Source organism: Sarcophilus harrisii, chromosome 4 (assembly GCF_902635505.1).
Source record: "Sarcophilus harrisii chromosome 4, mSarHar1.11, whole genome shotgun sequence".
Lineage (NCBI taxonomy): Eukaryota > Metazoa > Chordata > Mammalia > Dasyuromorphia > Dasyuridae > Sarcophilus > Sarcophilus harrisii.
Genome location: NC_045429.1, coordinates 63,728,130 through 63,754,693, shown reverse-complemented (window position 1 = coordinate 63,754,693; position 26,564 = coordinate 63,728,130). Strand labels below are relative to the sequence as shown.

The window sequence follows — 26,564 nt, the reverse complement described above, 5'->3', positions numbered from 1 at the left end:
CTCTAATAAAGGTCTCATTTCACAAATATATTGACAGTTTAAAGTTAAATATGTGTCATCCCTCACTTGACAAACGGTCAAAGGATTTAACAGTTTTTAGAACAAATCAAAGCTGTCTAGTCATGGATAAATTAACTAAATCACTACTGATTAGAGAAATGAAAAAAACAACTCATCTCACAGCTATAAGATTAACATGATAGAAAAGAGAAATGACATGTTGAAGAGGATGTCAAAAAATTGGGATAATTTTATAATAACTGTTGGTGTAATTGTGAACTAACCCATCTATTCTGAAGAGCAACATGGAAATAACCGACGAAAGCTGTAAAAACGATTTATACTTTTTGATCCAGTAACACTACTAGGTTTATATCCCCAAAGAGAATTTTTTTTTAAAATGGGAAAAGAACTATATATGCAAAAATATTGTTAGCTTTTATTTTTGTAATAGAAACTACTTGGGAATTGAGGGTATATTATTAAGGAATGACTGAACACATTGTCTCTATGATTATCATGAAATATTATTGTGCTATAAGAAATGCTAAATATGGTAGTTTCAGAAAAATGTGAGAAGACTTAGAATTCATGTAAAGTGAGCATAACTAGGAGATTTTTGTATACAGTGACAGCAATACTGTACATTAACTGGGAATGACTTAGCTATTCTCAGAAATACAATTATCCAAAATAATTTCAAAAGACCCATGGGAAAAAAAAATCCTCTCCACCTGCAGAGAAAGAACTGTTGTGAATGCAGGTCATAGCCTAATTTTGGGGAAAGGGAGGAGGAGGTAATGAATAATATGTACATACGTTTTGCATGACATAGTCAAATTGCTTGCCTTCTCAGAGAGTGGGGACGATAGGGAAGAGAGAAGAGGAAATTTGGCTCTCAAAATTTTAAAAGTGTAATTTGCCCAAAAAAAAAAAAAAATTCTTTAAAGCTTTCTCAATACTGTTTTTTTTTTTAGTTAATTGTTTCTAGAATCTTTCCCAAGTAGATGACTTGAACTGACATGTCAATAATGACTCTTTCCAACTTATAATGACTAAAAGAGAGCAGTGATAGAGAATAGGAAGCACATACTTATAAAGACATTTCTCTCCTATAAGAAGACAGTATTTTAAATCCTCTGTGCTTTTTATGAAGTCTTCCATAAGCGGTCTTTCTACTTTTGCAATGACAGCACTATTTCCAGACTTAACTTCTGTTATCATTCCACAGTCAGCACATATTGAGAGACTATTGCTACCTGCCACAAGTAACACAAAGCAATAGACACGTAAGTTGGCATTATGCATTAATAACATATGCTTCTGTCTTGTCCCTCTAATTAAGTGCTTCTGTTCTAATCACTTAACATTTTCTAGTGCTCAAATGAGATGGAAAAAAAAAAAAGATTGCTTCCCCCCCCCCCCTTTTTTTTTTTAACAACATTGAAGTGAGTTTTTGAATAGATAATTTCACCTACAGGTGAAATAAAAGCATTGATGCAGATTCACCCACATATAGTCTGTAATAACAATTAGAGTCTTCAGATAAGCTCTCATTTTATATTCACAGCTTCTCCCCTCTCCTAATGAAATATTAGGAAAATAAAATGGATAGTTACTCTGATCAGTAGATCTCTCTGGACAGTTTTCCAGTAGTAAATCATTCTTGTTACATTTTCATCCAGTTATACACTTAGATAAATTAGATGGCCAAATATTCTCGGTCTTCATACATTTTAAAAGATGAAATACTTTTGTATTTTTTGTCTCAAGTCTCTTTGAAACCATATTGTGTCATCAACAAATAAGGATTCTTTTGTCTTTTTGCTTATTTGTATACTTATAATTCACTTCTAATTTTATTAAAGTTTTTTAAAACTATATCAATAGTGGTAAAGGGAGGTGGCATACATATATATATATCTAAAATAGTTCTTCATTGCATATAGTGTTTGAATTTCTGTATAGTTACATTGTATTAAATTGAATTAAACTAAAATATTGAACCAAAAATTTTAGTAAATTTTTAGTAAATGAATAACACAAGGTCTAGTACTTTGTAATTCATATAAAGGAAAAAAATGACTAAATATGTGAAGCACAACACATTTTACAGGTTTGAAATCTTCTGTTTATAATCAATACTATACTTTTTCACCTTTCATAAATATCAAATCCCTTACTGCTTTGTCCTGTTGTGCTATTTGTCTTGCCAAACTTCAGTCTTGTCATACTCCCACCATCCATCTCCTTTATTCCTACTCATAGGCTACTGTATTGAATAGAACTTAAGAGGTATCTGAGTCTATTACAGATGTATTAGCTAATCTCAACAGAGTACTTTAGAAAGTGAATCATTATGTTCTTAATTCCCTTTCTTCCTTACAAGGACTTTTATAAACTTTCTCTTTTTCCTTAAACTTTATATGCAACCCCTTTTCCTCACATTTCACCAGAAATAAAGTTGAATTTATTCTTCTCAAGACTAACGTTCTCTATATATTACATTTTCCTGGTATCATTGCCCATAAACAACTCCTTTTTTTCAATCTCTAAAGAAATGGGAGTAGCTAGGTGGTGCAGTGGATAGAGAACCAGCCCTGAAGTCAGGAGGACCTGAGTTCAAATGTGGCCTCAGATACTTAACACTTCCTAGCTGTGTGAGCCTGGGTAAGTCACTTAATCCCAATTGCCTCAGCCAAAAAAAGAAAAGAAGCAGCAGCAGCGATGGTCTTTATTCTTATGTCTTCCATATGTGCCCAGGATCACATTCCCTCCTATTTCTTTGACATATTTTCTTTATTACTCCTCTCTCTCTGATCCTAGATTCCTCCCAGTATCATCCTAGATGTCTACAAATATTGTGTGTCTCCCATCCCTAAAAACAAAACAAAATAAGCACCCACACCCACATACATATACACATTCACACACCAAATATAGATCCTACCATTACTATGAGCTGTCTTACTAAATCTCTCCTTCACAAGTGAACTTGATTCCAAACTTTCTTTCACTGGATTCCAAACTTATATTGCAGGGACTACATGATTATTCAACTAAAACTGCTCTCTCCAAAATTAACTCTGATCTCTTACTTGCCAAATCTTGTGGCCTTTTTTTTCAGTCCTTAGATAATCTTACTGGGTTTCCTCCATTAACTATGGACATATTCTTTGTTCTTGGCCTTTTTCTCTTTTTCTAATCTCTCAGTGATTTCATCACTTCCCATGGATTCAAGTATGATTTCCAGATTCCTATATGTCTGATTCTGGTCTTTCTCCTAAACTCCCCTCTTAGGTTATTAGCTTTCTATTAGACGTTGTAAACTGGATATCTGGGAAGTATCTCAAAAATAGCATGTCCAAAATGGAAATTATCTTTTCCCCCCAAACTTACCTCCTTTCTGAACTTGTTATTGTGAAGGATATCACCATACTTGTGGCCTCAGTGTCATTTTTAGTTCCTTTCACATTTCCTTTATATACCACAGCACTTGCCAAACCTGTCAGCGTAGCATGTCTTACTTAAAATCCTTTCTTCTGTTTCTAATGCAGCAATGATCTTTGTTTTTACTATCATCACTTTTTGCATAAATTTTAGTGTTAGATTTCTGGTTGCTTTCCCTTCCTGAAATATTTCCCCATTCCAATCCATTCTCTACTTGGCTGCCAAAATTATTTTTTTTTTTTAAAGAACTCAGGTCTGACTATATCACCACCCACTATTCTCTCCAGAAACACACACACACTCAATGGATTCGAGTAGCTCTCTTTACACTAGGATCAAATATTACAATGTGTTTGACTATGGCTGATCAGACTATTAAGATCTCAAAATGTTCTACCATGTGTTCTGCACAAATATTCCATATCAGCATTTGGAGTGGATTCTCTAACTTTGAACATCTTGAATTTTTTTTTTTTTTTTTTTGAGGTATTGCAGTTCTACTTTACTCATAGAGCACAGCACCTTCTCTGATGAGGGCATGCCATGCTGTCAAAAAATCGATTCTAAAGTTCTTAAGAGAAACCTTTGTATCACTTTTTCTGACCACCTTGTGAGTGCTTGCCCTCTGTGAGTTCTTTATAAAAAAGTCTTTTTGACAGGTATAAATTTGGCATCTAAACAATGTGGCTAACCCAAGGGAGTTGTGCTCTCTGCACTAGATTTTAATGCTTGGCAATTTAGTTTGAAAAATGACCACACAGTGTTTGGTATTTTATCTTGCCAGAGTGTCTTCAGAATATTCCTAAGACAATTTAAATGGAAGCAGTTCAATTTCCTTTCTAGGTTTCACAGATACACAATAGTGATGTTGTCACAATGGCTCTGTAGACCTTCAGTTTGATAATCATTCTAATATTTTTTTCTCTCCCACACTTTTCTTTAGAGACTCCCAAACAGTGAGCTAGCTCTGGCAATGAGTGTGTCAATTATTAGGGGTCACAAGCTATATTGTCATGTGCTAAAAACTACAAGAAAGCCAGTATTACTGATCATGGAGTACATGGATAGGAGTTAAAGTTGAAGAAAATGAAACAGGTTGAGAAAAGACCATTGGACTTTTCCATCAAGAGATCATTGATAGCTGGTGAGAACAGTTTCAGTTGAATGAAAAGGTCAGCTACCAATTTGCAGAGAATTTAGAATCCAGGGAGAAGAGAGGCATTGGAAACAGTGACTATAGACAGCTTTTTTCAGACATGTACTGAGAAGGGGAAAAGAAGTGTCTATTGCTCTCTGGGATGGTAGGGTCAAGTGAAGGTTCTTTAAGGATAGGAGAGGTTGTCTGGCACATAGAAAACATTTAAATGCTTATTGATGCAAGAAAAGCCAGACTAATGTTTTTGGGTTTGGATGGGGGTATTTTAGACATATATTTTATCATCTATTTTCAAAACATTGTTAGATGTGTGATTCATTGCCTTTATGGAAATTATAGCGTTGAAAGAGATGTTAGAGATACCTTGAGTCTCATGCTTTCATTTTACAATTGAGGTAAGTGAAGCCCACTTAGATGGTGATGTACTTAAGGTCCCATACATAATAAATAAGACTCATGTTTAAGTCTACTGACCCAACATGCAGAGCTCATTCCTCTATGTCCTCCACAGTAATACAATGAAATGAGAATTTTTGCTATGTGTCTATTTTGCTAGGAATCTTGGTAAAGAAATGACAGTGTTGTCTGTCTAGGAAGTTAGCCAGGGAAACAAAGTCAGTTAATGCTTTATCCATTTTGAGATACATATCCAGGGAACTAAAGCAGATGACAAGCTTGGGGCACTCAGTATGAAAATGGTAGGAACATTTTCTGTCCACAAGAATTCCTGCCATCTTCTATTTACTGGTACCAATAGATAATCTTCCATGGAAAGTCAGAACCTTTTCATTATTATCTAAGCAGTGATTTTGCACAGTTATCCAAACTTTGAATTTGAATGCAGTTTAGTTTTTTAACTTAGTTTCCTATTCATGATACAGAAGTGGGCTGATGCCAGCTTGCCTGCTGCTCAGTGTGACAGACCACTGTGCCTTGAATTTGTGAAGTTCATTCCCAAACGAAATGATAATGAATGAAATTAAGCAAATGAAAAAAAATTTTAAGTGCTTACCACATATCAAGCACTGAGGGATACAAAAAGAGATTCTCAGGTTTTTGTGACATTACCTTCTTTTGGTTCTTAAACTTTCGTCTCAATGAATTATGCTTGTCTTTTATCCAGGTCATGTCCACTATATGGTTTGACCAAACTGATGGGCACATATGGCCTCCTTTTTTTCCTCTCATATCTAATATTTTCATAACCTGTGTGGAAAGAGCCTATTGCCATAATGTTGTCTTTGATTGGAAGTAGTATTAATGATTTTTTTATTTCATATTTTGTTTCAATCTGTCTTGATTTGAGCATATCTATTATTAGATTTATATGCACAAGCGTTAGTGAAGACAGGGAATAATCTAAGAGGACCGTGAAGCAAAATTTTCATAAGTATAAAAAGGTGGAAACTTTGTAACAATATGGTTTCTATTTTCATAAATACTTGTTGATTGTGGGGAAATTGTTCAACATTGCACATAATTATTTTATAAGCTTCTTTATATTATATGATTAGTATTCTGATGAGAAAGACAGAAGGGCCTATCTTAGAAAATTTGGTGTAAAAGCATACTTTAATATGCAAGACATTTACTATAAATAACAGTGCACTTTGAAATTTTTTAATTAAACCAGACTCCTACATTTTGCAATGACTTTAGATTTGTTTATCCTCTCTTATAAAACAAGGGAAAAAATGTTTTTAGTCAAAAAGTTATTTTTGTGTTCTTGGCATCAGTCTTTTGGACGAAGGAATACAGGGGAGAAGTTGAACAAGTATAAAACAAGATTGTTAAACACTTAGAAATTCATAAATTATAAATTTAAGTATTTGTGTATTAAATTTGTAAGTTTTATACATTGACATTGAGTCCTAAATAAAGCCTGTGTCTGGTGCCACATCATGATACCTAAGTGACCTTCATTTTCCAAGTTTATTGAACTATAAGCTTTATTAGGTTTGGATTGCAAATAAACTTGTTGAGGGGATCATTTAACCTATTGGAGTAGTTTAGGAGAGAGGTAATGAGGGCTTAAACTAGTGTTACAAGTGTCATTTTATAAAGACACTAGGACTATAAGTTTTGATACTTCTGTGCAATTATATTAATATTCCTGCATGAGCATGAGAACATTTTGTTAGTAGTCATTTTAATCATCTTAGATGTGCTTCTTCCTATTTATTATTCTCCAACAGAGAAACTGCTGCTTCATATTTGAAATGTTTTAGCAGCAAATATTCATTTCATACTTTTAACTTTTTCACTTTAGAAATGGTGACAAATATTCAGATTGTATTGTGCATCATAGAAAAATTTAAAAAACATTTTCAGCTATTTCTGGTGGGTTTTATTTCTCTTAAGTCTACTCCTAGTACCTTAGCCCTTTCTCATACCTCCTCTCTCTATACTTTTCTTCCTTCTGTATAATAAATGTAATTGTTGGATCTGGTGGCAAAAATAATCTTCTGTTACAAGCAGTAATTTAGTCTTTGAAAAGGTTTAGTAATGAATTAATCTACTTGAGATTTGATTCTTAATAAAGCTTCCATTAAGAAATTTAGCCAGCAGCCAGTGTTTAAACTATATAGAGCAAGGTTCCTGAAACTTTTAAAATAGGGGGCCACTTCACTGTCCCTCACATGAAACTTCATAGCCCTGGGTGAGGGGGATAATCGTCCTCAGCTGCCACATCTGGCAGTGGGCCGTAGTTTGAGGACCCCTGATATAGCGTTTAGGAAAAAGAAACAAGAATTATATTATCCACAAGGCATGTGTTGCCATATTAAACCATTAAAAACTAATGTCACTTCTTCAAATAGATGAATGTTAAAATTTTCTGAGCACTTTTGAACTTTATTCCCATTCTAAAATAGTGATGCAGCATTATCTTAGGTCATATTCTTCTTACTTTGGCAATTTACTATAAAAGTCAACAACTCTTCCTGTAGATATTTGAAGAAAATGGAACATTACTAAGGACATTCTGTGAAAAAAGCTTAAATTAATATATTTATTTTACTAAGTGTGGTTTAAGTAGTTTGGTCTTGTGCACAATTGATTTTCCAGTACATTTTATTTATAAAATGGTTTAATGTCTTAAAGATTACTTAGAATAAAAATATAGGCTTTAAGAGTTAGATGTTACAAGGCATCTAACTCACACTGCTTTTTTTAAATAAAGGTGTCTCTTTAACAGTCTTTTCTTGAATACCACCATCAACGACAAGAAGCTCACTGTTTCTCAGGATTTGGAACATTCTGTTTCAATAGCTTTGATTATTAGAAAATTGTTTCTTAAGGAAAGCTTTCTCAAATGTTGTGCTTTCTCATCATGTCAAAAATCAAGAGATGGTTAAAAAAAGAAGCTTATTCAGAAGTTTTTAAGTAACAAAATTAAAAACAATCTATGAGTTCAAATTTCCCATTATTACTTGGATAAAGTCTACTTGGGTAGACTTTTTTTTTTTTTTTTTGGGCTCCTTCAGTTCTGAACTTTTTTTGTCTCAACACACACATTTTCTGCTTTGGTTTTTGTTGAATCCAATAAAGTATAGACTCACTTGCAAGAAGCAGGAGCCCTAAGTTTTTCTGGTATGTGACTGCATGCTGCTAAATGATGCTATATCTATATATTTTATTTCTTGGTTGACTGTTTTGAAGTGAGACAAGAAGGAAAAAGACAGATAAATAATAAGGAAGAGAGAGATGTCCCAGCAGGCCAGAGCCTTCTTTTCACATGATTTGCTTCACTTGGATCCCCAGAACTCCTTCCTAGATATCTTGATTATGTATGCCAGTTATAGAGCCTATTAGATTTCCAGTGTCAGGAGTCTTTGGTCTATTTTTAAATTTAATATATTCAATTTAAATGTAATTTTATAAACAAACTTATTATGTACAGTATTTTTACATCCTTAAACTAATAAAGTGACTTTAGATTTTGTAAAATGCCACTAAACACATTGTGAAAATTTTCATTCCTTCTCCTTAAATCTGGTTGTACATCTCTGTACCCTCCTGCCAAATCCAGTTTCAGATAGCAATTTCAAGGTTTGAGCCTTATTTGGCTATTTCCACCAAAAGGTCTTGACTTGTCACTGTAACTACAAAGATTATTAAATAAGTGTTGAAAATCTCCCACTTCAACATCTAATTCATTAAAGAATTCCAACAAATTGGATTCCAAAAGTCATGGAAATAATACCCACTACATCAAAAATAAATTTTATAGAGTTTATGTTTGCTTATTGTTTTTTTTTTTCTCCATAGACTTGTGTTTCATGTAGCTTTTGTTATCAGTCTGTTTTTTTTTTTTTTCCACTTAATCAAACACGCATGTATTAAGTATATGCTATGTATCAGTTACTCTATTGAATACTGGGAGTATAAAAACAAAAGCCCAACAATTCCTGCCTTCAAGGTTGCATTCTTTCAATAAAGTGGGTATTTTTAAGCACACATCTCTTACGTTTCCCTCATTTCCAAATATCTAATAATTATAGCTAACTTTACATAGTATTTTCTCTGTGCCAAATACTGGGCTAAGTGTTTATCTCATTTGATCTGATCATTATAATACCCCTAAGAAGTAGGAACTATGTCTTCATTTTACAGAAAATTTAGGAAACTGAGATACAAAGATGTTAAATGGCTTGCTCAGGGTTAGACATCTAGTAAGTGTCTGAGGGCAGATCTGAACTAGGGTTCTCCTGAGTTCAGCCTAATGTTCTAGCCCTTACACATGCTAACCCAGTGACCATCTCTTGTAACAAAATAAAAAAGAAAGGAAAAAAAAGGTGTGGCAAACCTAAGTGACACATCACCTAGTCTTAAGTCTCTGCAGTGTTTTTGACCTGTAATTGTCCACATTTACAGAAAAGAGGAAGAGAGATCATTTTCTCATTTCTTCTCTGGTCCAACCTTGGTCATTAAAATAATATGGCTTGATTTTGTTCTTCCATTTATACTGTTGTATACTCATCGTGTGGGGTGTTTTCTTGGACTGCTCCACTTTGCATCCATTCATAAAAGTCTGTTCATGTTTCTCAAGATTCTTTGTAGTGGTGGTTTCTTATTGTAGAAATACTCAACATTTACATTTGGGTACCGTGTGTGTGTGTGTGTGTTACCAGTTCTTTGCTACTCCCAAAAAAAAAAAGCCTTTATGAATATTTTCATATATAGTCTCTTCTACTATAATATCTTTCAAAAATACACAAATTTGTTCCAGTGTAATTAATATATGTTAAGGAACATTTTGATCATAATGCGAATTTAAGGTTTTCTTGTTTTTTATTTCTTCCACTTAAAAAAAAAATGCAGAAAATTGAAGCACCTTACTGAAGTTGCAACCCTTTGTGGTGCCCACTCCCACAAACAAACCTTAGCCCTTTTCCAGTGTAAAGTGCCACATTTATTTTAAATCTTTTGACACAGTAAGTGAAAAAGCTTGATCCATTCAATCCATACCATCTTCACTCCTGCCTCCTTCTGCCATGGGAGTTGTGATCTTGTCGAAATTGTTCGTGAAGTTCAAGCCTCAGGCCAAGCAGCAGCCCCAGATTGAAGACCAGCTGCTACTTCTTTTAATATTTATGTATTCCTTAATCATTGAAAATATACAAATATACATGTATACAACACGTATTAAAAACTGTGCTACCATTTTTATTAGGTATCTTTATTTTTTATGTACTATTGACAAAATTTTTGAGCATTGCATCTCTGATTTCATTTACCCCATAAACTCTGTGGTTTTTATTGAGTGATTTTGCTTAGCATAGTATTTTTGGGAACATATATGTCATAGTATAGCAAACATTATTGGATATGAAATCTTTCTGTCTTTGCCTTTTTTAGAGTATATGCCTAGATTCTCTGAGTTAAAGAACATCAACATTACTTTTTTAAGCATAATTCTAAATTGCTTTTAAAACTGGTAGGACCATTTCACTGCAGGAAGCTTACATCTTTATTAGGGGAGTTAACTATATGTAAAAAACACATACAATTCATATGAAATTTAAAAAAAAGTTCTTTACATCTGAAATTACTCTTTAAAACAATAATATCATAAAAACTCTTTGGTACTAGTTTAAAAGTAAAAAAAGTAGATCAATGGAACAGACCAAATAAGGATGAATCATAATTGAGAGTTCTCTTATGTGAGATATTTCATGTAAAGAGTCTTTAACTAAAGGATTACTTGTGTATTTATTTTGTTAATGCAAAAGTATTTCATTTTTGTATAATTAAAATTAACTTTTACCTTTTGTGATATTTTCTATCCTTTATTTGATTAAGAATCATCCTATAGCTAGAGCTATGAAAATACCATGCCTGATTCTTTACCAATTAATTTATATAGCATGACTTAATTTTAAGGCTGTGAATCCATTTTTTAACTTATCATGGTATATAGCATAAAAATTTGGTCTAAAGCCAATGTCTGTGAAGTTGCCTTTCAGTTATCCCAAAGACCTTTTAAAACTGAGAATATGTTCCATGAGTAATTCATGTCTTTTGGCTCGCTGACCAAAACAGGACAAACTACTAGTCTATGATGTAGTTCTCTAGGGATATAAAATCATGGTAAAAGACAATATTGCATGAAGATTCAGAAGCTCTTTGATTTAAAATACTAGCATACAGTCATTGCCCCCAGCTTATTATACTATTGCAAATTCAGAGACATCGTGGGATGTGTTGGATGCCACATCAATCTCATAAAACAAAGTGTTTCTGCCATTTTTTTTCTTTTTGAATTTCAAAAATATTTCCCTACTGAATGGAACAAAATGGGAATAAAACAACTGAGGTTTTTGTTTCATGTTTGTATGTATCTAACGTTTTCTCTCATACACATTTTTTATAACCTTTCCTCTCTGACTAAAAATGGTTTTGCTTTTGTATCTGCATGCTATTTTAATGATTTTTTTCTATTACCTGAATTCCTTTTTTTCCTCACCTTGTTTGAATGCATTAAAAATCTGTTTAAATAAGAACTTGAGGTGCTCAGAATACTAAAATAGAAAAGGCAATATGACAAAAAGCCTTTTAATAACGAAGCACACCAGAAATGGAAGCTGCAGGGACCACCCATGTAGACAATGAAATACTTTTTGTCTATAGTATGCAGCCTTCCTATAAAAAAGTGGAGGTCTCTGTCTGGCTTAGGGCAGCTGGCTAAGCTTGATCGTTCCCCTCCACACAATCCTTCCAACCTCCTGCATGAAATAATTTTTTTTTTTCCTTCTTGGGTTACTATGTACTTTATCCAGCCAGGTGTACTAGAATAAAGTTTCTTAAACTGTGAATCATAACCCTATATGTAATTGTGTAACTGAATGTGGGGATCACAAAATTATACTTTATGATCAGTAAATATTAGATTTGTATATGTACTTTATAGACCTATATAACCAGAATCGTGTAAGAATCTCAAATTAAAGGGTTATGAGTAGAACAAGTTCAAGAAGTAAAATACTGGACTACAAAGAAAGAAAAGCTACTTGGAGAGGTTACGTTTATGCCCATTTCAACTACTTTGGTGGCCATCTGATTTTGTGCTATAAAATGAACATATAATGATGTTGATCTCAAATAACATCCTTTCTTTTAATCACTAAACTATATATGTATTGAGTGATATATTAAAAACCATTCATAATCACTATTATGGTTTTGCTTACTTTTTTAGGTAATACATTTGTTTGGGGAAGGTCGCTTGAGGGTTAGGTGAAGAGTTTGTTTTCTACAAATGAAATATATCAATAAAAATATTTTAAAGTAAAATAAAATTTATATCCAGAAAGACTGTATGTAGAAATTGTGAAGTTCTCTTCCTTTGGGCTTTTATTGATTTAACAGCTTACTATGGTAAATACTTATTTGCCCAAAAAAAAAAAAAAAAAAAAAAAAGTAAATTCTGGCTTACAGATATTTTTTAATGTAATCTTAGTTCTTTATGCTTTTTCTGATTAAGAATGCTTTTTCTGCAGTAGTTTAAGGTTTCCTAATTACCACTAAATATTAAATTTTGTGGCAGGATGAGTGGTTTTGTTTTATTTTTTGTAAATTTGAAAACTTATTTTTTTTTTTTTTTTTAGGGCATTGTTCAAAGAATGGGAGTAAAGCTGTAATGAGACTTCCTTGGCATCAGGGAACATTATTATATATAGGAAGTAGATTAGGTTCATTTATTACTCTGAATTCTCTTGCTGCTGTTATATATTGTTCACTCTTTGTAGTAATGACCTCATATTGGTGCGCCTGTTTTCCAGAGTAGATCTAGTTAGGACGTTGTAACCCCCAAAATGTGTTATCTATTATATATTTGTTTTGGAGTTGGAATATAAAGGCATCATAGTAGAGAAAAAAAATCAGTTGTTTAATTTGAAAAATAATTTGTGGATAAAATATTCTTTTTAGGGAGTTTCATTCAAAAAATTAATACATCTATCAAATTATATTGTACATGATTTCTAACCATTTTGAATGAATCTTAATGGTATTGATGGTTTGGGTTTTCTTTTCAACTGCTTAAATGATTTATATAAACTATATATGAGGATTTTACTTACTAGCTTAATCATGAATTAACTAACCCACTTGTCTAAGAGAAGCAACTTAACATAGAAAATAATGTAGATTCAATATTTTTCCAATCTATTTTTAATTTTTTAATTGAAAAGAGTATACAATGGAAAATTTTGATGTATTAATAAGTATTTTGTGTATGTTTGCAAGGCTGAAATAAACCTTGTTTTAAATCTTAGTGAAGAAGTAAATATATTTTACAGTTCATTTTCATGTCCAGCAAGAATCTCCATTTTTATAAGATTGCATTGTGGTCTCTCTAGTGTGATAATGGTACCCACAAAAGATCTTTTTAGTGTTCATTTTCTAGCATTTCCCCGGCACTTAGCACAATGTCTAGTCACATAAAGTGTAATGAATGCTTATTGATTGATTGCAAGAAAGAATGGTACTCAGAATTGTTACTGAATTAGGATGCTTCTGTTATCTCATTCAGAGAAGATATTTTGATCTGAGAGAGTGTAGTTTAGGTGTGAACTGGGCTTTGAAATGAGAACTGGGTTTGAATATAGACTTTGTTATTTATTAGTTGTGTGATCAAACTTTTTTTTTTAGCACCTAATTTAAATAAAACTAGTCTATGACATACTAGGATCTGGTCAGAGAAAACTCATATATTTACTGTCTTCATATGTCCTTTTTTGCCTTAGTCCTAAGTTTAGACCTAAAGGATAATGGTAATATTCACAGAACACAATGTGCAAAAACAAAACTCCAGTTTTATGTGTTTCTGTGTATTTCTAAGGGAGCTAGAGGAGAATTCTTGCTCATATTTGTCTCAAGATTGTTTCTTTGAAAAGAGTTTTATCTCCCAGACCATAAACTATTTTACTCATGCACATTTTAATAGTTAATAAAAAATTAACTTCATTTTCCTGAAGATGTAAGTAGGAATTTTACTTTTCTTTGCATGTCAATTTTCCTTTTTTTTTTTATTTAACAGTATTTTGTTTTTTTTCTGATTCATTGTAAAGGGGCCTCAGTTTTCTCCTCTGTCAAAAGAGAATCACAGTAGAAGATAATTGCTAAGTTCCTACCACCTCTAAATGTTAATCTCTTAAATGACTTTTTCAAAAACCAGTGGTAAAGTGTGATATGCAGCTATGGATTTAGATGTAACATACACAGGTAACAACTTCGAAGAAGTAAATAGTATTATCATCTGCATTCTGTAGATGAGGAAACAGAGGTAAAGAAGCAAGTGACTTGCCCAAGGTGACACAGTTTGTGAGTATCTTAGGTCAAATTTGAATTCAGGGCTTCCTGACTCCAAATCTGATGCTGCAGCCACCATACCCCACAATACCCTAATATCCTAATATCCTCATTGCTCTGACTGCCTGGCTTCTTACCACAAGTGACCTGCTGCTTTTTTAATAGGAAATGAAAATGCTTCCAGAACATCAAAGACAGTTATCAAAAGTTTGCATTTTGCTATTTGGTCATCCTTCTTAAATATTTACAGAGTATCCTTCAAAACTATTAGAAAAGGCCACATGTGGAAATGAAGTTTTATGTTTGAAGGGGAAAAAACCTAATTTGGCTGTAAACTTTCTTGTAATACATTTTCATTCCCTTTTGGAGTGTATAGATGCATATGTGTATCTACCACAAACTGTGTAATAATAGATTGGTTTATGTGTTATGGTGAAAAAACTTCCAATCAAAGGGTAGAGATCTTCTGAATCTGACCTAAATAAAACTGAAACTTGTCAAACTGTGAAATCCAAGAATAATAGAAGCAATATTAAGGAGATTCAGTCCATACAGTGGATTTAAAAATAAAGTGATTCTGCATGGCTAGAGAACTATTGTGGCTGCATAGTTGAATATTTCCTATATGTCATTTTACTTGAATCCAAACAATGATGCAGGTTATTTTGAATAATTGTAACGAGAAAGGAATAAGAAGTTTAGAAGTGGTTTTAATTGGCTCATTTCATTAAGAAGTGATATATATATATATATATATATATATATATATATATACAAAAGTCATATTTTCCCAGCCCCTCTCAGAGGAATAGTGGCAACTTCCCAGTTCATGTGTGTAACTGAGAAACTGAATGGGCCAAAGAAGCTGCCCACTACTCCTGAAGGATCCAGAAGCAAAAATCAAATTTGATTTCACTATCTAAAGTTTATTCATGAATTCTATGGAGAAATAAAGATTTTTTTTAATTCTGGAAAGTGTTTGGATAACAAGTTTTAATATTAGAAATCACACATACAATAAAAGCAAATAATTCTTATTGGGCAGTGAGTCTAGGAGGTATTAGGATTCATAAGTATAAGAATTCTTTTGTCTGAAAAAGTGAAAAATTATATGGAGAATAAATTGAAGCGTAGTTTGTTCCATTTGAGGAATGTTGGGATTTTACTTGTGTCTCCCATTTAAGAGAGAAACTTCCTGAGCCTCCTTTTCTTCTGTTTAAATAACATGGATATCCACAGAGTCTGTTAAAGTCTGAAATTCTATAAGAATAGTAATACCAGATATATTATTGAGCAGTATACACAAAGTAAGCTGTGCCCTCTAGGGACCTGATTTAGTACTTATAGAAATTATATGGCATATACTAATTTAACATTTTCATTGCATTAGATACTGGTTCAAGTACCTAAAATAGACGTACAACTTAAACGTAGTCGATATAGTCAGGAGAAAATCCAATGCTATTAACAGTATTGAAGGCAGAAACACTTATTAATTTTCACAGGATACCTCAGCTGCTGGTAGTACTTCCGGAGGACAAATGTGAACATTTTGCATTTGCCATGTCACCTCTAGTGTTTCCTAGCTTGAAAGGTAAAATCAAAAGTGAAAACACATCAGGATTTTTCTCAGCAAAGTTTTCAAGGCTCTTTCCCATTGTTTATGCAACAAAAACCATAAAAGGAAAATGTTGTGACAGTTTTGTTTCAGGAGAAAGTGTAGCCACATCTACTAGGAATCTGTGATAAAATTCAACTTGAAAAATTTTTACTTGTGCTATTCTTCCATTTCCATTCTATACAGTGATCCACATGCCTGGAATTTTTTTTTTCCTTTAGCCATTCACAGAATCACCAAGCCATAGAATCTTTAAGTTTGGAAGAATTATAGTCCAGTCCTCCTATTTTACAAATGAGCACAGACCCCCAAAAGTATGACTTGTTACAAAAGCAGTAAGTTACATGGAGCCAGGGTTTGCACTCGGATCATTTGACTCCAAATCTTTGGCCACTTTGGCTATTATACAATGCTATCTTTCCCTAGAAGCCATCTAGATCAACTCAGCCTATGCCACATGTGACCAAAAATCCTTTCTACAGCACTTTCTAAGAGATCTCATTTTAGTGTGGGGAAGGTAGAAAGTCACATTTCTAAGTCACAGAAACATTTTCATCTAAACTGCTTTCTAGTAATGCCTCCTCTGTCTTACATTTATGACATTGATTTATTAATCTTTTTAAAAATATATATCCCCCATCAAATTACTTCATCAATTTCAGCCTGTCAGAGTCTTTTTGTATCCTTAGTCACCTGTCATGTTATGTCACTTAATTTTGTGCCATCTCTACTTTGATAAGCATGCCACCTATATCTTCATTCAAGTCAGTAATAAAAAGGTTAATTAAAAAGCACAGAGCAAAGAACAATCCATGGGGCACTCCACTAGAGACTTCCTGTCAACTTGACATTGCATTGTTAATGGCTGTCCTTGAGGTTCAGTAATTCAGCAGGTTTTTAGTCCTTCTCATTGCCTTCTTACTTAATGCAAATCTCATTGTTTTATCTACTGGGACATTATGACAGACAAATGTCGTACTTTACTAAAACTTAGTTAACCTATATGTGTAGCTTTCCCCACCTCCAAAAAAGAAATTTAGTTTACCATATTCTGGTTTTTTTTTTTAAAGGACTTCTAACATTGTATTATTTTTATAAAGTCATGACATGGCACAATGATAGAAATCTTTTACTTGATGTTAGGGAAAACTAGTTTCAAATTCCACTTAGACACATGTCAACCAAGTAGGAACTCCCTCAAATGACAATGATCATATTCTGTTCTTAATAATATCATGCTAATTGTTAGTAATTATTTCCCTTTCTAGCTGTTTATAAACCATTATTTGAATGATGTGTTCTAGAATTTTTCCAGAGATCAAAGTTTGACTCATTGGCCAATTGTTTTTTGATTCCAACTTATTTCAGTTTTTTAAAAATTGTAAGTTTTGTGTGTTGTTGGGTTGGGACAAGAAGTAATAAAAAGTAATCTCTAGAAGAGAGACTGCAGTTCTTGTGAAAATCCAAGAAATACTTGATCTAGAGATAATGCTTGAATTGTGCATTAAAGCTAGGTAGTGATTCTCTTGGGGGGCAGAAGTGAGCAGTATATTCCAAAAGATGAGGGCAGTCTAGACAAAGAAGCAAAAGCAGGAAAGGAAGACATGTATAATGAAATGCTACTAGACTTGATTGGAGTAGAAAGTAATAAAGACAGGGGTCTTCAAACTACGGCTGCGGGCCAGATGGGGCAGCTGAGGACGTTTATCCCCCTCATCCAGGGCTATGAAGTTTCTTTATTTAAAGGCCCACAAAACAAAGTTTTTGTTTTTATTATAGTCCGGCCCTCCAACAGTCTGAGGGACAGTGAACTGGCCCCCTATTTAAAAAGTTTGAGGACCCCTGAGTAAAGAACATAATATGAACTAAAATTGGAAAGGTGAATAGGTGTTGAAGGCTTTAAATGCCAAGTTCTCTCTATATATATATAATGCTAGAGGTAATAAGGAGTTGCTGAAAATTTTGGTACCTAGGTGGTAGAGTAGATATGTTGATGCTTAGTTATTACATAGATAGTAATACTTTATATACATATTGATAACAATAATAATAATGATAATAAATAGAGCATTTAAATCCTTATTGTGTAAGGTAGTATACTAAACACTAAAGATAATACAAATTTAGATATTTGAGGGCACATTAATATGTATGTAGATGTCCTCGAATATAAGGGCAGAGTTTCGGACTGTGAGAAAAGAAACAGAATATTGTAGAATCCTATACTAGAGAGCAAATACTCTCTGACTGCTGAGAGTATCAGAGCATACTACAAATGTTTAATCCTCATAGTTGTGACCCAGAACTGTCAAGAACAGGTTAAATCAATTAAATGATACTGTTAAAGAAATCAAGGAAATATGTATTACTTTTAACAAGATTTTTTTTTTTTTGGAAAATATTTAATGTAAAAGCAAGCAGTTATTTGGAAAAACTCATTCTATAGCCATGAGGTAAATGAGAACAACCCTTCACAATCTGTCCTCTTCCATTCTTCCTTCACTTTACTTACTAAGTAAAGTGAGCTATATGAAATGACACTTGATCTCCTGATTTGGAAACTTTCATTAATCACTCCATCCCCTGCCCCTTACCTCAGTGTGTTCTCCCTCTTCACCTTTAGCACCTGGCTTCCTTCAGTTCAAATCCTGCAGGAAATTTTTCCTGGTCTTGCCTCAGTGCTAGTGTCTTTCCAGAAATCAATTCCTCTTTATAGTATATCTTTCATCTCCCTAATTAAAAAAATATGCCTTTCTTTTTATCCCTAGCACTTCAGTGCTTGGCATAATGTAAGCATTTAATAAATGGCTTTTTAACTGACTTCTTTAAGGTTCTCTCAGTCATCAAATATCATAAATACTTAACACATACTCAATGATTTAAAGGAACTTATTTTAAATCCACCCTTTTTGAAATGAAACCTGTCACTTTTAAAAACTCATTCTAACCATTTACTATAATTCCTGAGTGTTAAAGTTTAGATCCATTTATTCTTCTATCTTTAGTGGCAAAGGAATACTTTTCCCTCTCCGCCCTCCCCCAACATCATCTTTTGCACTCTTAATATTCCTGAACTTTGTAAATGTTTCTGTTTGATCTGGTATATTTGAATACAATTACAAATGAGTTTGAAAGATGCCTAGATGCATAGTAACAATGTATATTTGGTTGCCCAATGTGAAGAAACAGTGAAGTATGATGGTAGTGGCGCATTTTTTGAAGGTATTTTCTCTGCTTAATGACAGAGGCTATTCAGTAGATTACTTTTTTCTAATATGCTAACTATTATTGGTGGTGGCCCAGAAGGCTTAGGTGCCCTTGTAAAAAGGAAGTGGTTTTTCCTAATCTCATTATCAAGATTAAATATGTTTTTTTTTTTTTTAATGAGTACTAACTATTGAAAGGTTGACATTTAGAAAAGTAAAAATTGTAAAGAAGCAACATTTTAACATCTTGGAACAGTAGTTTTTCCATTTCTTTCAACAAAAATGAGAAGTAACCATTTTGTTCATATAACTTTCATTTGACAGGAATAACAAACATTTATTCTTTCCGTTTAGTAAATGTGTAACTTTTTAAAAAGCTATATATGTTAACAAAACATGTTAACATCATAGAATATTTAAATAGTTCTTTTGATAAGCAGTGAAATCCATCCTGGAACTTGAGTGACTTACAAAGTTCTTTTGTTTTTGTTGTTGTTGCTGCTGTTTTTCTGTAGACTTTATCCATCATCATTAAAATTAGGCTGATTTTTAGGAACGTGTGTGTGTGTGTGTGTGTGTGTGTGTTGTGTAGAAATAAATAGTATATACTGTGAGAATACTTTTTATTTCATAGTCTCCTTTGGATTTTAATGTATGAAAATTAATAATTGTTTGCTGGATTATCCAAAATATACTTGCGTTCATCTTCTTCCAGTCACACAAGCTTTGTTACAGTACAAGCAGATATAATGTTGTTGGTTTTTCAAACAAATTATCCTGCTTATAAAGATGCATACATCCTATCTATGTAAGAACTTATATAATAATTTTCAAATTGTCTTTTCCTGTTTTTTTCTTCATATTGAGGATAAAACCCCTTTTAGTTTAGCATGTCTACGAGCATATCTGGAAAAGGGCAGGTTCCCTAGTAAGGAAAGTGACAAGCCAAAATTACCTGCTGGCATTCTTTATTGTTTAGCAGTTAAAGTAACCTACTGAGACAGAGTTTATTGAAAATGATACCCTGCCGAACTACAACAGCATCTAAATTTATCAGTCTTGCACAATGCTAACAGAATCATTTAAACTCAACAGTGATAATCTTGCACTCATCATCTCTAGTCCTCTGTAATAGAAGTTTTTTTGTCTAATTTTATTTCTTCATTACATATTTGGAGAAATATTCAGACATATCTCCTTATATCTTTGATAGAGATATTCTCAAAAAAGAAGCTTAGCCCTATTCACTTAAGTGGTTGAGAGAAGAATTTCAGAATAAAGTTTTGTTTTTATGTCATTTTTGTCAACTTTTCAATTTAATAAACATTAAGTACCTACTGTGTGCCAGACTCTGTGCTAAGTGCTAGAGAGAGAAAAAAGAAAGGCAGTCTTAAGTACCTTACAAACTAATGAAAGGAGACAGCACACTAAAGGAGTCAAGAAAGCGAAATGAGGAGGGAACAAAGATAAGGGGCATCTTGTTTCTTAGAGTTGAAAGCAGACAAAGATGGAGATGCACAGATGAAGAATATCCTGTTGGCTGTATGTTAACCCCAAAGTATCAAGAATATATGGAATCCAGCAATTACTTTGTTTTTGTGAAGTGCTTACCTGCCTTTCAGGTATTTAGAATTTCAGACAGTCTTCTAATAAGTTGTACCTAATGAACAAAGTTGCCAAAAGCAGTAGGTCATTCATGGTAGTTAGCTAGATCAGATCTTTTCCCATTTCAATTTAATGTGGATATCCTGAAAGTTTTAGTGCCTTCTAATAAAATGTTCTGGTCAGACACTAAAAATTCTTCTTCTTTTCTAGGAGTCCAATGTGCTGATTGCTGCTAACAGTCAGGGGACAATTAAGGTAAGTTGTTTGTTTTTTTCTCTTGCATTCACATTTTAAATGCGGATTCTTTTTTAGAATGTAAAAAAACAGGCATGGAAATCTATATACACTTTGAATAAGCCATTAGGGGAGATCAGTCCAGACACTTGTATGCTTATAATTTAAATGATGGCCACAGACTTAACCCCAGCTTAGAAGGGGACAGTGTGGAGAACAAGATGAAATCAGCTCATTTTCACCCTTGGAGAAGATATTGGCACTATCCAGCAGCTTTAAATATCAGAATTGCTCTAGAACCCCTTTGCAACATTGAATTGAGACCAAAGTGTATTAGGAAATAGACATTTCACAGATATTGTGGTAGTATTTTATTCTTTGTGAATTTTCTCTGTTTTTCATTTGTATACTTCTGTTGCCACAAAACCCATTTCCTAATCAAATAATGGCTGTTATTGGAATTCAAAAACTTAAATGTCCCTCAGTATCCCTTAGTACCTCTTCCCCCACACACATACCATTATTTTAGTTTCTGACACAAGAGATTTTCACACACTTAATTTTGTAACTGTGACATTGGTTAACTGTAGCACTTTCTCTAATGCAGCTGACTATAATTGATAGGAATTAGAAATCCAAAAATAAACAATGAGATTTCTCAGAATACTATTTCTAATTTTTTTTAAAATAACAAATGAATTTACCTGACACATTAGCTTTCCCTTCATGCAATCTTTGCTTATGTGAAAGCAAACTGAGATGGGTGTTTTTGCTAAAATACCTAGTGATTCTTCTGTGACTTGGCATTAAGCATTCGTGTTTTCTATGGATGTCCTTTCCAAAGACCAACAAATTTATTCCTTGTTAATGAGAAGATAATGTTGACTAGTAACCCCAAGACTTAACTCCAAACCAAACTTATCGATGCAATAGAAAAAGTGAGTAAATTCTCAAGAAGCAGGGGAGCCGGAGCGCTAGCTACCTGAATTAATTTATCTCAAGTGGTATCTTCCTGTACTCAGCTAACTACTGCTCCACTGGCTTGAAAATCTAATTGGAGAACAGCAAGTAGCTTAAACAAAAGCCAGGTTTTTAAAATGGTCAACATTTGTTAATACTCCAACAGGTAGAGAAGGTTCTTGGCATCTGATATTTCTGTTCCCTCTTTTAATATAAGACCACACACACACTACTGAAGAAGCTGCATCTTGTTCTTCTCCCACAAATTATGTCTTTGAGGCTGTTGGAATTATTGACCTTGAAACCTGCTACACCTGCTGCCTTTCAGAACTATGTAATGTATGAACAAGTCCTTCTGACGGTACCTAGAATCTACTACTCAGCAGCCTCAGCTGAGTAGTTTGCTTAGCCAAATATAAAGTTTGCTTAGCCAAATATAATGTAATATAAAAAGTATTATGAAGGCTCTTCGGCAAGTCAGACTCCACAACAGCTGAAGAAAAAAGATTGAAGAATTAAATATTTGGCACCTAAAAGTGGAATATTTGATTAACTTTTTAAAAATCTCAATTTTGCCAATATCTTGTGTCTCTATTTTCCATTCCAAGCCAGGTCTGTTGCTTTTGTCTGATCATTCCTACCTATTGATCTTGATTGATTTCACAGCATAACAATGTCACAGCTTCTTGATAATAAATCACATTTTTGATGCCACAAAGAAGTGACTGAAACAGAATTGTGGTAACAATGGAAAGAAAGTTAATCTTTCATCAAGAGAGAGCTAAGTATAATGAGGCAGATTTAACTCAAATAATCTTGATGTTTCATCATTTCACCAAGTAAACAATGAAAGAAATCTACAAAATCCCAAATGTTAATGCCTATGGTCCTTGTTTTTTATTGAACAAACATAAGTAACAAATAAATACTAATAATGCATACTGGAATGCCCTGAGATATCTGTGATATTCTGTGATGAATGCCCCATTTTGTGGATTTAAAGGACTAGTGCACATTTAATGAGAACCGGCATGGTACAGTGGAAGGAGCTCTGATCTTGGAGTCAGAAATGACCTCCATGTCCTAGTGCTTCCTCTTACTAATTAGCCAGTGCTTCCTTCTGGATCTGTTTCCTAGCAGAAAGACTGGGTGATGGATGGACAGATCCTAAAGACTTTACTTTTGGTATGGTTGCACCAAATGACAAAACTACATAAATTAAAATGCTGTACATATTAGTCGCTATTATTTTTACTACTACTATTGTCATACAATATACAAATCTCTTTTACACATAAATATGTAAAACCTACTTGCTGAACACCTGAAAATGTTTTCATAATTGCTCAGTATCAACAGGTTTACTCTATATGTACATGTTGTCTCACCCATTGGACTCTGATCTACTCAAAGACAGGGGCTGTCTTTTGCTTCTTTTTATATTCCCAGTGCCCAGAACAGATTAAGTGCTTACTAAAAATTTTTTCATTGACTATCTGATATGTGTTGTACTTTACTTTCTAGACTCCTTAACTATCACAATAAATTAATTTGAAAGAATTAGTGCATTAAAAAAAATCACCTACCACTCACAAACATGCATTCTTATGTTTTTCTAGATCATCAAATGAGCTTATAGTTTTTGAAAATGATTTGCATTATTTTGGAATTTGTAGCCCCCAAAATAATGCATTTTGTTCTAAAAAGAAAAGTGCTAAATCTCTTTAAAGTGTGTAGCATTTTCAAATTGGCTAATAACAATAATAACGGTGGATATTTTATATAATACCTTAAGGTTTGCAAAGCATTTTATAGTTATTATTTCTTTCAGTATTCATAACAACCCTCTGGGTCAGGTCATATAATTACGTGACTTGCCCTTGGTCACCCATCATTTCTGTGTGTGTGGCAGGATCCAAATTCAAGTCTTCCTGATTCAACATCCACCTCTCTAACAGTTGAGCCCTTAGACTATCCTTAGGGAAATGAATAAAAGGAATCCTGGGTTTTATTTTGGTATTCTTGTTTACACTTTTTTATAGGCTATACCTTCAAATTCCATTTTATATTTTTTTTTTCTTAAATTAGGTGCTCGAGTTGGTATGAAGGATCATCCCTCAAGAAAAGACTGACTGGGTCCTGCTGAACCATATCTGCAGTTAACCAAGAGAAAAGAAAGGAAACCTTCAAATGATGTCCCTCCCTAAAACCATCATGGGTTTTTTGTTTTGTTTTGTTTTCAATTTTTCTCCCTCACCCTTTTTTTTTCCATCCCTTTCCCCCATCTACGGACTCTTTAGAACCTCTGACACACTGGGAACACCCAGCAAACTCTCCACCATCAACATAACTCCACGGACTTTGCTGCTGCTGGTGGTGGTGTGGTTGTCTAATTTTTATGATAGGGAAACAAATTCTTTTAAATAAAAACAAATAACAAAAAAGAATAATATTTTATTGAGCCACAACTAAATTAGGAAAGTTCCTGTCATTGTAGTTAATGAAGAAAAGACTATAAGAACTGTAGACCTGAGATCTAATGAGTCTTTAGTTTCAGTCATGGACAAGACAGTTATAGAAAATGAGCAGTTATAGATGGGATTTGAACTCATTTAAGAGAGAAATGTGATAAGAAAAGGTGACAGGTTTTTTGTTGTTGTTGTTGTTTTGTTTTTTGTTTTTTTTTCATGATTTGAATGCTCACAAGAGATAAGTTAATAGCATCATGGCCTGAACTGGCATGTAAATCTTTGAACAGATGTACTGTCAGCAGCTGTGTGTGAGCCCAGCTTTCTCCCTACACCTGGTCAGGTTTTTCAGATCCTGACCTACAGGAACACTTCATAGGCTGGTGGAAAGTGTGTGCTTCCAGACAGCTCAATGCCTAGGCTCCTCTCAAGTCTACTTAATGTCACCTGGACATCCATCCAACTCAATTTATGTGAAATACAGCTCTCAGATTGTCATGGTTTTCAGTTCCAGAGTAGGCTAGATTTGTGCCGTGATTGAAGGAGAAAGATTGGAAATGCTATTACCCAAACCTCTGAGCCATTAAGTCTCTTAGGTAGTGTATTTTGAGTATTTTTTAAATAGTTTTCAAGTCATTTAAAAAAATGGAATCCCCACAACCAGGAAATGAAAAAGAAGGGACAAGGATTAAAACCACGATGTCTATTTTCACCAAAAGACTTTTGCTTCCACAAAATTTCACCTTACCCATTTTATGTTCATAGGACAGGCCTGAGATTTGATTTGGACCATGGCCTGACACATAAAAATTGATAGGACAGGGTATCTATCACACTATTTTTCCCTACCCCTATCAATCAAGATAATTCTATCACAAAGGTTCCTGAGAGTTAGAAGAACATTACAATTACTTCTGATTCCACTCTGATTGAAAACAGTCTAGTCAGCTACCAAAGCAGGCCCTAAAGAATTATTCCCTCCACTCCCAGCAATTAATGACCAGGGTATTGTGCCTGAAAGTAGAGATTTAAAGATTTTAGGATCTCTGCCTAAGTCAGTAGTAGGCAGACATGGTGCAGGTCATTATGAAAATAAGAAAGTGGAAGTTAATAGCTTTTGGTTAAACTTAGTAATAGCAAGAATAGTGTTTGTCCTACTGACTTAAACTGTGGGACTATTCTAGAGCTGGGCTTCTTAAACTTTTACCACTCATTACCCCTTTTCTCCTGAGAAATATATGTGACCCTGTTTACATAGGTATACAAATCAAGTATTAACTGATAACCATAATTGCACAATCCCCCACATTCAGTTACATAAACTCACATGGGGTCATAGCCCATAGTTTTAAGAAGCTTTTCTCTTTATGATGAGAGATTCTTGGGCTTTTTGAACAAGTAAAAATCATTTTAAGGGGAGAGATGTGGCTTAAACTTCACTGCTTTATTTTCCTTTGGAGAAATATATATATATGGGGGGGGAAATACACATATACATATATGTATGTATGCATATATTTACATATGTGTAAACAATACTTGTATAAATCTATACCTGGAAAATAGTATATATTTATACATATAATCAATCCATTAAATGTGAGTTGGTGTTAAGCAATGGTAAGATATGAAGGGGCAGCTCTTGATGTTATGTGTAGCATCGATGTGACATAAGATTGTGTATTCTTCAGGAAGCTATTACACACAGTTCAGATTTCAATTTAGTCAATATTTTAAGGATAACTTTAATGAGAACAAAGGGTGTTTTGTACAAGGAGTCTCTATAGATAATTCAAGAAAAAGGATCCTCGTAAGAAAACATCTCACAGATACTTGAAAGTTTAGAATGTTCTCTGTTGCTTGAAAGTTTTCGAGATCATTTCCAAAAATATATCATTGGTTGGTTATTGGTATGAGGTACTTTATTTTTAATAAGTCAAATTCATATGAAGCTGGAGAAAGCTTTGTGAGGGATGCCTTAGAAAAAGATAATTATTTAAGTTGCTGTCAGATTTAATAGCTTACAAAGTTCCTTCTAATTTCCATTTAAGATT

General features: G+C 33.4%; 1 protein-coding gene and 1 non-coding gene across 5 annotated transcripts in view; both read left to right on the top strand.

The window, feature by feature from the left end:
- Nucleotides 1-26,001, top strand: part of COP1 (COP1 E3 ubiquitin ligase) — a 218,309-nt gene extending 192,308 nt beyond the window's left edge. For all 4 annotated transcript variants that reach the window (XM_031936930.1, XM_031936929.1, XM_031936932.1 and 1 more), the window contains 2 exons: nt 21,059-21,103; nt 24,131-26,001. In XM_031936930.1, coding sequence (XP_031792790.1) covers nt 21,059-21,103; nt 24,131-24,148 — 63 coding nt within the window. In that variant the 3' untranslated portion in view covers nt 24,149-26,001. The remainder of the gene's footprint in view (nt 1-21,058; nt 21,104-24,130) is intronic.
- Nucleotides 11,684-11,820, top strand: LOC111720396. The gene has a single exon (XR_002770086.1).
- Nucleotides 26,002-26,564: the final 563 nt, after the last annotated feature.